The sequence below is a fragment of the Saccharomyces mikatae genome, assembly GCF_947241705.1.
Source record: "Saccharomyces mikatae IFO 1815 strain IFO1815 genome assembly, chromosome: 13".
In the NCBI taxonomy this organism is placed as follows: domain Eukaryota; kingdom Fungi; phylum Ascomycota; class Saccharomycetes; order Saccharomycetales; family Saccharomycetaceae; genus Saccharomyces; species Saccharomyces mikatae.
Window position 1 is genome coordinate 94524 of NC_079268.1, and position 12888 is coordinate 107411.

Below are 12888 nucleotides of genomic sequence, written 5' to 3' on the forward strand. Positions count from 1 at the left end.
ATGGCAAAGAAGAAGTCTAAGAGTAGATCTAAAAGTTCTAGAAGAGTTTTAGATGCTTTTCAACTTGCTGAGAGAGAGATTAATGGTGAATTCGATGATACCAGCGACAATGACAAAAGAAATGATGCCCGTCGTAATGGTACTGTTGTCAACTTGTTGAAAAGATCGAAGGGTGGTGCTGAAAGTGATGAAGATGATATTGGCACAGAATCGTTTGAAGATGAGGAGTTAAACTCGGATGAAGCTTTGGGCTCTGATGATGACTATGACGTTTTGAACTCTAAATTCTCACAAACTATTCGTGATAAGAAGAAGAAAAACGCAGATTACGAGGACGATGAGGACGAAGGTGGGTATACCTCTATTGATGAAGAAGACTTGATGCCATTATCGAAAGTATGGGACATGGATAGCAAAACCGTTCAGAACGGAAATGATGAAGAAGACACTTCTCTTCAACTAAAGTTGCAAGATACAGATGCCAGTACTGGATCAAGTAGCTCTGAAGTAAGTGAATCTGAATCTGAATCTGAAGATGAAGATGAGGAAGATCCATTTGACGAAATTTCAGAAGATGAAGAAGATATCGAACTAAATACAATTACCGCCAAACTGATCGATGAAACTAAAAGTAAAGTTCCAAAAAGACTGGATACTTACGGTACCGGTGAAGCTAACGAGTATGTTCTGCCTTCTGTAAGTGCAACGAACGCATCTTCTGGGAAATTGACTTTGGCAGATATGATGAATGTTGTTGATGACAGGCAAGTCATCGAAAACGCTAATTTGCTCAAGGGTAAATCGTCAACGTACGAAGTCCCATTGCCACAGCGTATTCAACAAAGACATGAACGTAAGGCAGCGTATGAAATATCGAAACAAGAGATAAGTAAATGGAATGATATTGTCCAACAGAACAGAAGGGCAGATCACTTAACCTTCCCATTGAATAAACCGATTGAGCACAATCATGCCTCGGCTTTCACTAGAACCCAAGATGTTCCTCAAACAGAATTGCAGGAGAAGGTAGATCAAGTTTTACAAGAGAGTAATTTAGTCGACCCAGAAAAGAACTCGACGTTTGAAGAGTTAGGCACTGCGAAGATGACACCTGAGGAAATGAGGAAGAGAACTACCGAGATGAGATTGATGAGAGAGCTGATGTTTAGAGAAGAAAGAAAAGCTAGAAGACTAAAGAAAATAAAATCCAAGACATACCGTAAGATCAAAAAGAAAGAATTAATGAAGAATAGAGAACTGGCAGATATTTCCAGTGATGAAGACAATGAAGATCATGATATCGCTAGAGCCAAGGAAAGAATGACCTTGAAACACAAGACTAATTCTAAGTGGGCCAAAGATATGATAAAACATGGTATGACTAATGACGCTGAAACCAGAGAAGAAATGGAGGAAATGCTAAGACAAGGTGAACGTTTAAAAGCAAAAATGCTGGATAGGAATTCCGATAACGAAAGCGATGATCGTGTGTTAACCCTAAGTGATGTTGAAAATGAAGAGGAAGAAAATGCTGACTCTGCGACGTTAAAGAGTAATTTGGGTAAGACTGGTGTGATGAACATGGCCTTCATGAAGAATGCAGAAGCCAGAGAGAAAGAGGCAAACGAAGAAACTCTGCGTAAATTAAGAGCTGTTGAAAACAATGGTGATATCAAACTCTTTGAAAGTGACGAAGAAGTGACAAATGGAGAAAACATTCAATTAAATAATGGCAGAAGAATATATACACCGGGTACTTTGGAGTCTAATAAAGACATGAGTGAACTAAATGCACACACCAAAGAAGAACATGAGATTGATGAATCAAGAAGTCTGGAAAATCGACTAAAGGTTAAGAATGGTCGGCAATCTAAAAATGTAAAGACTAATGCAGAAGGTGCAATGATTGTAGAGGAATCAAGTGATGAAGAATCCGCTCAGAAAAGTCAGAACACACCGCAAGATGATGAAGCAAAGATCGTTAATCCTTGGTTGACCAATGAAAGTGATGAAGAAAGCATCGTCAAGAAACAGTCTTCTAAGGTTAGCATTGTTGATAAAGATAGTTCCAAAAATGCTAAAGCAATGGACAAAATGAACAAAGCTGAAATGAAGCAAAAATCCAAGAAGAAAAAGGGTAAATTAAACAATGATGAAGATCTCCTGTTAACAGCGGATGATTCAACAAGATTAAAGATAGTGGATTCATATGGTGGCTCTGATGACGAACAAGTAGGTAATGGTTTCATATTCAAGCAGCAAGATGTCATTGCTGAAGCCTTTGCTGGTGACGACGTTGTCGCAGAATTTCAGGAGGAAAAGAAGCGAACCATTGATGATGAAGATGATAAAGAAGTTGATACTACTTTACCTGGTTGGGGTGAATGGGCTGGTGCAGGTTCTAAACCAAAAAATAAGAAGCGCAAATTTATCAAGAAGGTCAAAGGTGTCGTTAATAAAGATAAGAGAAGGGATAAGAATCTACGAGATGTGATTATAAATGAAAAAGTCAATAAAAAAAACCTGAAATATCAATCCTCCGCGGTGCCGTTCCCATTCGAAAATAGAGAACAATATGAGAGGTCCTTACGTATGCCCATTGGCCAGGAATGGACATCGAGAGCATCTCATCAAGAGCTCATAAAACCAAGAATCATGACCAAGCCAGGACAAGTCATTGATCCACTGAGGGCACCATTTAAATAACCATGATACCAATAGTAAAAATGCATACGTAACACATTCCCCTCTTTTATATCTATTTATTATGCATTGTGTAAAATAATAGTATTGGAATAACTGGAAAAGAAAATCATTTAAAAAATATGTAGGTTATATACATAATTGGCTCCTTTTTTGGGTAAGTTGATTGAGATGGATGATTGGTGCGGATGATTATAGTCTCATAAAGCTTCTAATCTATCATTTATTTCTTGGGTGGTTAATTTTCTAAACCGGGGACCTTTATCGGTTGGAATACCAGTGTAACCCAATAAATCAGGGTTTTCATCGCCAATAATAGCCAATTCAATAGTGTCACCATTAAACTCACCCTCCACTGACTCCTTCAGCGTTAATAAGGCAATATGAATAGCGTCTTCCAGTTCCAATTCATCGTTCCATCTTTTCTCCAAAAATGTCTTTGCCGCCACAGACCCCTTTCCTATGGCAGTGGCCTTCCAAGGGAAGTAGGAACCAGAAGGATCTACTTGGTATAAACTGAAGCCATTAAATTCATCGTGGCCAGCAATCAGTAGTGAAACACCAAAAGGTCTGACACCACCAGATTGTGTAGCCTCCTGCATTATCTTTGCCACTTCGGAAACCAATAATTTAGTGGGAGGATATTCACCATAAATTCGTTTATAATTTGTATGTGCTACCTTTCTTGATTTATCCACCAGAACTCTATAATCAGGCCCCATACCGGAGTATACTGCACCAATATCTGGTGTAAGTAGTGATACTTTCGAAAGTGTTTCTGATATGGCCAGTGGTGAAGAAGACTTCTTTTCTGTTGCAATTACTACACCATTAGTAGCCTTTATACCCAATGATGTGACACCTTGTTTTACTGCGGTTAAGGCGTAATCAATTTGACCCAATTTACCACTGGGAGAAAAAGTGGTCAATGAAAAGGAATATCTATCGGTCATAATTATGGAACTGTATGATTGATAACTTCTGATTTTTATACTATTAGCTAAAACGAAGAAGCACGGAATATTACACTAATATCACTCTTAGTTTATTAGTTCGGGGACAATTTTGCCACCTTAACATGCTAATATCATTTTCCACGTTATATACTCAAAAACTAAAGAATATCGAATGACCGTGTGAATACTTAATTAATGTTGTTACCATACTTATTATTATTATTATTACTATTATTATTATTATTATATGATCATTGTTACTTAATATTATAATAGTGAGTTATAAAGGAAATGGAACTTCAATGGTCATGCTTGGACAGGTTTTCTCTTGCTTAGGAGGGATCTGAATTCCCTGATCTTTTCGATGCTGGCATGGTTCTCATTATTGATAAAGGTTTTTTCCAAGTAGCTCAGTATCTTGTTGAGACCTTTTTGTTGCAATGAGAAGATCAGCCCATTCTGGAGGACTAGAGAGGAAGCGTTTTCGTTCAAATAAAGAGTTTCAACCAAGTTATTAAACAACGTTGCCGGAGTAAAAGGATTTAAAAAGGACTCGACTGAGATCAAGGTCTTAAGTTCATCTATATCCAATTCAGGGGATTTCAAATAAGCTTTAAATCTGCAGTAGTTCTTGAGCTTTTCTCTCAACTTTTCTTTCACCGATTCGTCATTGCCAATGGTGGAAGAAAACAGTCCAATAGAGTCATACAGATTGTTCAGCATTTGGCTTAAGATTTCTTTCTTGACGTTTGATGCCATTCCACCAACATTAAAGTTCAATAGCTGATCTGAATGAGCTATTAGGTTGTATGTTGATAGTAAATTTATGAAACTAGTTTGACTGGATAAGATATTGGCGAACTGTAATGTATTTTCTGGACTTTCATAATATGTGATGCTTCTATTGAAACTGTCCAGAAATAATGCAAATGTATAAAGGTCCATAGTCTTATGGGGGGTTCTCAATTTCTTTGGGGTCTTTTCAAATAGCTCGAAGGCTCCTTTCAAGTCATTCTTATTAATCAAAAATTCTAGCTGCATATCAATTCGGGATGGTTCATTGATCTTGTCATTAAACTTTTTAGAAAGGCTTTCATATTTCTCGAATTCACCTGACCTGATACACGACTTTAGTAGAAGTTCTAAGTTTAGAACAGGAACAATATTATTATACCTTAGAATTTCGGCGTAGTAACCACCGTCAAACAACCTTTCGTAAACCAGCTCAATAGCACTTTTGTTTTCGGCTTGAATAGCAATGCTCTTGAACTTTTCGGGAAAATCACAGACTCTTATGAAATTCGACAAAGATTCACAATTCTTAATTAATTTTACCATGGAGTCATTTCTTAAATTTGGTACAAAAACTTTACTAAATTTCGAATTATTGATTATCAGTTGGGTCAAGTTCCTGCCAGGAATTTTAGAAATCATCAAATTCACTATATTCTTCAATTCAATTGAATCAGGACATGTTTCTAAGCATTTGTCAATAACCTGTTTGTTAATAGCTCTATGAATGATCAACTCTTTATAGGTATCATAATCGAAGCAATATCCTTCTTTGCTCAACTTAGTAAATTCATTTATGCCACCTCTAGAAGAGTTTCTGATAAAAGAAGCCAAAGATAGCGGATAAGATTTATCCCAATCACCGGGATGATTGAAAAAGTTTAATAGATCTTGCCCATTAGCAGTGTCATCAAGGTTAACCATTTTCAAGGCCTGAGATACGACACCCACCAAAGCATTCGGGTCGACGTTTAATTTGTAGAAATTTTGAGCTAAGATTTTAAATTGATGTTCAATTTGGTCTCTGAACTTTAAGAGAATTTCATTGTTGCCATTTTGCAAAACCGGATAAGTGTCAAAATCGAATAACTTCGTTATTAGAATGGCATGTATCTCTAGAATGTATGGAAAGTCCTTTATAGTCTTTGGAACTTTGACAAAGTTGTTTATGCATGATATTAAACCATTATAGCTGACCATTCCACAATTTTCTAAGTTGAAATCCTCTACAAAATTCTTAAAAAATTTTGCATGAGATATTCTGTTTAATAATGATTGTGATTGAAAACTATCAACTATCATATTTAAGAATTGGAACTTGCTAATAGAATCGCCTTTCTTGATTAGCTCAGCGTGCGACTCAATAAATCTCATAAGATAGTCTTCGCCACATTGAATTTCTCTTAGATAATTGAAAACAAATGGATAAATACCAATATCAAAAGAAAAGTTTTTAACAATAGATTCTTCCAAAATCTTCATTATCATTTCACTATCTTTCAATTGTAATGAGTAATCTAGCAAAGACGTGATGATTGATTCTGTACCCATTGGATACAACAAGTAATCTGATAATTTTTGTTTTTTCAATGGAGACAAAGTCCTCTCCATGGGAAAAATATAATCATAAATCTTTTTAGTTAAATTCCAATCTTGAAAACTGTTTGCCATGAAAACAAGATAAAATTCGTAAGAGAACTCAGGGATCCAATCTAACTTATGAAACTTAAACCATATTTCATAAGCTTTAGGAGGGTCAACTTTACTCATCGAAATTAAGAAACTTGATAATAATAACGAAATGTTGGAAGCTAAACCATTTGAGCTTTGAATCTTGGAAACTAAATCGTCCAAAAGATTGGTGGCTAGTTCAACCTCACCAGTTTCAATGAAACTGGAAAGAATCACACTATAGATCTCGAACTGATCATCGAACAAACCTTGGGTGGAACTGACAGAAGATAAAGACAGTCTAAAATCTTCATAAAGTTCTTTAATGGCAAACTTATCGTTCGTTAATTTAGCGTATGAAAAGCATGCTATGAAATAGAACGAATCTTTGATGAAGGCTGGAGATGATTTTATAACTTGTTGAGCTTTAGACAGCGTTATATGGCCCGGATAAATGTTCATTGCAAGAAGATTGTAGTCCAAAACATCTTTAGAGAAATTGCGGAATTTAATTACACTTTTTTGTTTTGGATCGTTGGTGGTTGTGTTGAATAATTCAATGGCAATTTTGTAGAAATCATTACCGTTTGGATTCTTGACTTGATAAGCTAAAATAGAACCTTTGAACAGAGACAATAGTACAATATTATAAATTTCATCAGGAGGTTTTAGTCTATTGTTTATCATGTCTTGGTAACACGTTAATAATTCATACAACTTGTTATCTAAATCGTTGTTATCCAACGGCCTCTTGCAAAGAGAGTCTAAAACCTTCGTGAATATCTCTAGTGGTGGAACTATATTATTTCTTTTTAACGATTGGTATAATGAGTTGATTTTGTTGTAGTTTTTTTGCTCGTAACAACGATTAATTTCGTTGATATGTGTCTGTAAATACGTGGCTTTATTCAAACATGGTTCTGTGTCTTCTTTCCAAACTGGAGATTTTTCATCCTGAAGAATATTGTACTCATTTTGTTGTTGTTGTTGTTGTTGCACTGATAATTGAGGCGTTTTTAATTGAAAATCTTGCAGGTTCCTGTTATTGAAATTCAATGACTCGTACTGGTTTGTTGGTAAAGTGGGACCGGTAGAATAGTACCGTTGTTGGCTGTTGCTATTGATGTTGTTGTTATTTTGTTGTTGCTTGAGTAATCGAAGAGAAACGTTTTGATTATAAAGCAATTCCTCGTGTGTTAGAGGGTTTGTAGTGTTGTTTATACACGAATCTAGGTCGTGCAGGTGCAAAACATCATCTACATTGTTATAATTCACATTCGCTACTACGACTGGATGAGGATGTAGATGAGATGCATGAAGTACAGGGTCCGAATTTACCAAACCTTGATTTTGCCTTAGATACTGGTACGAGCTATCGAAAAAAGATGTTGCAGTTTTCTTTTGAGCGGCAGAACGATGATAACCTTTAGAGTATATGAATGATTTGAAAGCCATGTTTGTTGGTTTATGCTTGTGTTGCTGTTTCTATAACTATTAAATGAGATTGCTTTTTTATGCAAAATGGCTGGGTTGGGCTGTATGATTCTATATTAGTACAAATTCTTTTGAATGATAGATTTATTAACAGACAAAAAAATGTGTCACCCTTTAAGCTTTACTTTTTTATAGTGTGTTGGTTTTTGAGTGTGATAGTAGGGGAAAAACGTACCGTTAATTTCCTTTTGCTTTCTTATAACTTTGTAAACAAACCTGCTGTTGTGCCTTATTATGTGGAAATTTTCTAACGAATCAATCTTATAAAGAATACAATTAATGGGAGAAAAGTACTATGGAAAGACGAGAGACGACTTAATTCGCGGGTTTGTAATTGACGTGTGTATGATTCGAGGAAAACTGCCAGCTTTTGCTTTGTCATGGGGCAACTGTAAGGCACACCGAGTCTCGGCCCCGAGTGCCTGGCCAATAAGAACGTGTGTATTCGGAGCTGCCCCACTTTTTGTGCGCTCTCGCATTTCATTGGTCCGCTTGGAGGCACTCGGCGGTTAAATGCGGTTTCAAACGGAAATAAAGCCCTCGCCCATTAGAGCCGGTAAAAGGTCTACAAATATGCTAAACGTGCCGGGACATACAGTTATGCTTAAGGCCTTCCGTATGATACAATGGATGAAAGCAGAGTTGGAATAGTGTCTTCTTATTGTTACTGACAGCAAAGCTTCAATGAGTTTTCGAAGGCAGTTGCAACTTTTGGTATTTTATCCAGGCGCGCCAACTATGAATTATTTCATGGCCTCTTGTATATGGCACTGGTTGTTCCGTATCACATAGACTAGTGTTGCTGACTTTGCCATTAATGCACTGTAAAATTCCGAATTATCTCGAAATCGGCCCTCTTTAAGTAATGGAGCATATGTTTACCCCAATTTTTGCCGCCGAAGAGTTAACCTTTGTGTTACGTGGTGTACGGCAGCGTAAATGTTTCGGAATATGAGTATACAATGTCCGCCACAACTGCGGAACTCTAACTGATGCCTCCAATCTTCTGACTTGGCGTTATTTCAATCGTAATACTCCCTAGGTTTTATAATGGTGAACTTTCAGGACGAAATCTTTATTGCTCACAATTTAAAATGTTGATAATTAGTAGTTTAGTAAGTTGTAATAATTAAGAATAGTCGTTCCTTCTTAATCTATATAAGAGAGGTATATAAAACACACGCTGATTGGGTGTATTAAACCAAAAGGTTCAGACATAAATCAGAGTGTTGATGATAAGAATTTAGTGTTAACTCATCTTCTTATATACTAAGTTCTGGACAATTAATAGATCTTTATCTTATTAGTGCAGGAAATTCTATAATTAGAATTTCCCTACTCCATTTAAATTGGTATCACCATAAGAATGTTAGTATTAATTTACTCAACATCATTAGTATCATGTTAAAGAATGTTCGTCATCAACTACAACAATTTATATGAATAAATGTATAGTGGTAATCACTTATTCCAACATAAAAAATGGCATTTAATCGTCGGGCTTCCATTATTGACTAAGGTAATATCATTATGAATACAGAATATACTAGAAGTTCTCGTCGATGATCTAGCAATCTACAAAAAGGAATCAATATTTCTGCATTGTAATATACTTTTTTTTTGTTTTTACGCTGTCATTTATTCTATTACATAATCAATGATTGCATTTCATCTTCCGCCACGTGCAATGGCTTTTTCATTATTTAATTTATCTTCTAGCACCGTATATGATAATATATAGGTAATGTTGGTTTTAGTGATAAACGGGACCAAAATATGATGCACTGATACATTTTTTTCGACCACGGGAAATCTTTTTTAGAACCCCTTTTGGCGTTTTGGGAAAACTATCCAGTACACACATTTTTTTTTTTTGGTGGTTCGAACTCGGATGGAGGCTGTTCATTTTTTGACGTAGTTTTAATTTTCATTGCCTTGGTTTTTCCCATTCTTTACTCGCACATGTGGCGACTTTCACTATTACTTTCAGAGATGCCTTAAAAAAGCCTAACAAGTAGGTAAATCAAGTACAGCTTAAAAAATTTGATAGGTGGCCAATATTAGCGAGTAAGACAGTATGAAGCCATCTGGATTAGTTTTGCAAACCCTCCCACCCGAGATCCTGATAAACATATTTTCTCACTTAGATGAAAAGGACTTGTTCACATTGCAGGAACTTTCTACGCATTTCCGGGACTTAATTCACGATGAAGAACTTTGGAAAAACCTTTTTAAGTCCAGGGTCCACACTACTCATTTTCCCACCTATTCTCAATCTACGAAGTTTAGTGTGGAGTACATTGAAAGATCGCGGGGTCTTCATCATTGGCAGCATAATAAGGCTGTAAGAACTAAATACACAATAACTCCAACGAGAAACTGGGATCAGCCCAGTATAGAGCGCATAGTGTTTGATTATCCACGACTGGCTGCTTATAATGATGGTACCATTACTATCCTACAGTTACAAAATCACAAGAGACAAAAAAAGTTCAAGAAATTTATTTATATCCCATGTACGACCCCACAAGGGTGCTCTACCATGGACTTCAATATCAATGCTGCTGTTTTTGGTAGGTTTGATGGAAGAGTATTCGGGAAATTGTTAAGCAACAAATCTTACTTGACGCCCGTGATGGAATTTACGGGAAGGCATAGTGCCGGTGTCACTGCTATCTGTAATTCAGAATCCTGGGACACTTCCAGAGAAGACTGGTCTGTTAGCGGCTCTGAAAATGGTGAAATCATTTGGTGGTGCGAAAACAAGCTTGTTAAAATGTGGAAGATTTCCAATAGGATGATTTGGAAACTGGCTTTCTTCAAAGATTGGACTCTAATTATGGATGATGAAAAACTTTACATTATCTATCAAATGCAGGAACTGCATAGTATTGACATTCCTAGGGATGCGGACGAACAACCTATCAAAGTACGATTCTTTAAGATGGACTTTGGTTCCATGACTTTGGTGCTTGCTGACTTCAATAACGTCTATGCGATATCAGTCAACCCTAATGGTAACTTTGGCAATTCAAGGAGGTTGGAGATTCTGGAGCAAATATGCGCTGTTGAAATAGACGAAAAAACTTCTCAAAGAGAGCAAAACTGGCAATTTGCTGGTGATGATGGCTGCTATATCAGTCTTTTAACGACACAGAGTACACTCTACATCATCAACATAAGGGATCTGTCTGCGGTGAATCTGAAAGTTCAATGTAAAATAAGTTTTGATGAACAAGTTTATGTATCGCAGGTGACCAATTTGGTTGTTGTGGTAGCATTATCAAATGTTCTTCAAATATTGGACACGATGACAGGTAAGTTGTTGAAGTCAGTATTGAAGACGGACAAATTTCCCGAATTCTTGAAGGTGTCGCAGGATAAAATCATTATGGGAAGCGGTAACGTTTTAAACTATTTAATGTTTGTTTCAAGCGACTCAAAGAAACATCATCATGCCAGTAAGGGCAAGAATTCATTAAGTAATAAATGGAATGAAACTTTGAACACCGAGTTGCAGTATTATGACGAAGTTGAGGATCTCAGAAGGAAGAGACAATCGGAAATGTCAAGATTGATTAATGCTTATGGTGGAGATTTGGAACTTTTAGGTGAGACTGATGAGGAAACCGACATTCAACTGAGAATCGCACTCTTAGAATCGCAAGAGATACAAGCACAAAATGAGGAGGGAACAGGGGGGTATTCTGGGGATGATGAAGATGAACAATTACGAAGAGCATTGGAAGAATCCCAATTGATACATGAGGCACAGCTGAATTGGTTCGCTAATCAAAATAATAGTACAAATGTTGGAATAGTAGATGATGATGATGATGACGAATTTCTTAGGGCCATCGAACAATCAAGATCGGAAGACGAAAGGAGGAGACATCTTAGAAGCTATAACATAGAACGACGAAACGGGCCCTTGAGCGATGAAGCTTTTACTACCGGTGGTGCTAATTCATCCGGGCAAGTCTCGGTTGAGAACGCCATCGATAGTACTGTTGGTGTCGATACTGGTAATAATGTTGACGATGACTTGCAATTGGCCATTGCGTTGTCATTAAGTGAAATCAACTGACAAATATGTACATTTAGATTAGTGTATATTTTATTTGATAGATTTTTGCGTTGGGAATTTGTAGATTTTATATCAGTGTAGAGAATTCTTTCTCCCTCTGTTGTTAAAAATAAGGAATATATATAAAAACATAATTAATGCTATTTACATAGAAAAATAATCGTCAATCGTATATAGTTGATTAAAAAACAAAAACTTTATCGCTACCATTACCTTTGTGGAATCCATTACTCCACCCCAACTCTTTTGCATAATTTAAAACCATTTCATTCATTTTAGGAGGTCCACAAATCAATAAACGGTGGTCCTCTGCTTGTTTAGGCAGGTACCTCTTCATTTCTTCTAAAGTTACATACCCGACGTCGCCGCCCCATTTGCCGTTTGGCTTATGGATCACATAATGAACCTTAAAATGTGGATACTCCTTAGCCATATGGTCTAGTTGTGACTTCATAAGAATATCATCCTCTGTTTCGTTTGCGTATATCAAAGAAATATGAGTTAGATCTTCCGGAGAGGGTATGATTTCTTGTAGTACTTGCAATACAGGGGTAATACCAGACCCTCCTGCAATGATACCCAATTCTGTAGCCGTATCTTGGTCATATTCTAGTTCACCTAAAGGCCCCTTAAATTCTACACACTGACCAATTTTTAATTTATCAAAATACTTAGAAACAACACCATATTTATACGTTTTTACTACTAACTCCAAATGGCCCTGCGTATTAGGAACATTCACCGGCGTATAGTATCTCACTAGTCGCTCGCCATTTATTGTAACCCTTACTGCCAGATGGTATCCTAGGGGAATATGCAATGTTTCAAACGGGTACTTTAGCCTGAAAGAGTACAAACTAGTATTGCGAGAAATACGAGTCTTTTTTGCCAAAGGTAAAGCTACCCATTTATCCTTATAAAGGGATTTATCCGTGCCAACTGTAATAAATGCTGCGGCATAAAGCACTACAAAATGCAGCAACGAAACGAGAACTATTTTGCTATTTTGTGTTTTCCAAAGGTATAGTGGCGTAGCTACACAATTCAGTAACAATCCAGTGGAGAATAAGTAATTTGGATTTGCTAAAGCAAACGATATACATGTCTCTATTAATGACATTATTTCTAAGAGTTGGTCTTCACACAGAACAAAAAATAGAATTTTGGGTCACCTTGGAGCATATC

At 36.5% G+C, this 12888-nt stretch overlaps 5 protein-coding genes across 5 annotated transcripts; 2 read left to right on the forward strand and 3 right to left on the reverse strand.

Moving 5' to 3' along the window:
- UTP14 (Utp14p) lies at positions 1-2706 on the forward strand (the record flags this gene model as incomplete). The annotated part of the gene is made up of 1 exon (XM_056224612.1): positions 1-2706. One exon carries the CDS (start codon positions 1-3, stop codon positions 2704-2706), a length of 2706 nt encoding a protein of 901 aa, XP_056078513.1.
- Positions 2707-2903: 197 nt separating this feature from the next.
- On the reverse strand, positions 2904-3656 carry PRE8 (proteasome core particle subunit alpha 2; the record flags this gene model as incomplete). Its single annotated transcript, XM_056224613.1, has 1 exon — positions 2904-3656. One exon carries the CDS (start codon positions 3654-3656, stop codon positions 2904-2906), a length of 753 nt encoding a protein of 250 aa, XP_056078514.1.
- A 309-nt stretch (positions 3657-3965) lies between these two features.
- RPM2 (ribonuclease P) lies at positions 3966-7577 on the reverse strand (the record flags this gene model as incomplete). Its single annotated transcript, XM_056224614.1, has 1 exon — positions 3966-7577. One exon carries the CDS (start codon positions 7575-7577, stop codon positions 3966-3968), a length of 3612 nt encoding a protein of 1203 aa, XP_056078515.1.
- Positions 7578-9693: 2116 nt separating this feature from the next.
- UFO1 (SCF ubiquitin ligase complex subunit UFO1) lies at positions 9694-11703 on the forward strand (the record flags this gene model as incomplete). The annotated part of the gene is made up of 1 exon (XM_056224615.1): positions 9694-11703. One exon carries the CDS (start codon positions 9694-9696, stop codon positions 11701-11703), a length of 2010 nt encoding a protein of 669 aa, XP_056078516.1.
- Positions 11704-11884: 181 nt separating this feature from the next.
- AIM33 (cytochrome-b5 reductase) lies at positions 11885-12823 on the reverse strand (the record flags this gene model as incomplete). The annotated part of the gene is made up of 1 exon (XM_056224616.1): positions 11885-12823. One exon carries the CDS (start codon positions 12821-12823, stop codon positions 11885-11887), a length of 939 nt encoding a protein of 312 aa, XP_056078517.1.
- Between the last annotated feature and the right edge of the window lie 65 nt (positions 12824-12888).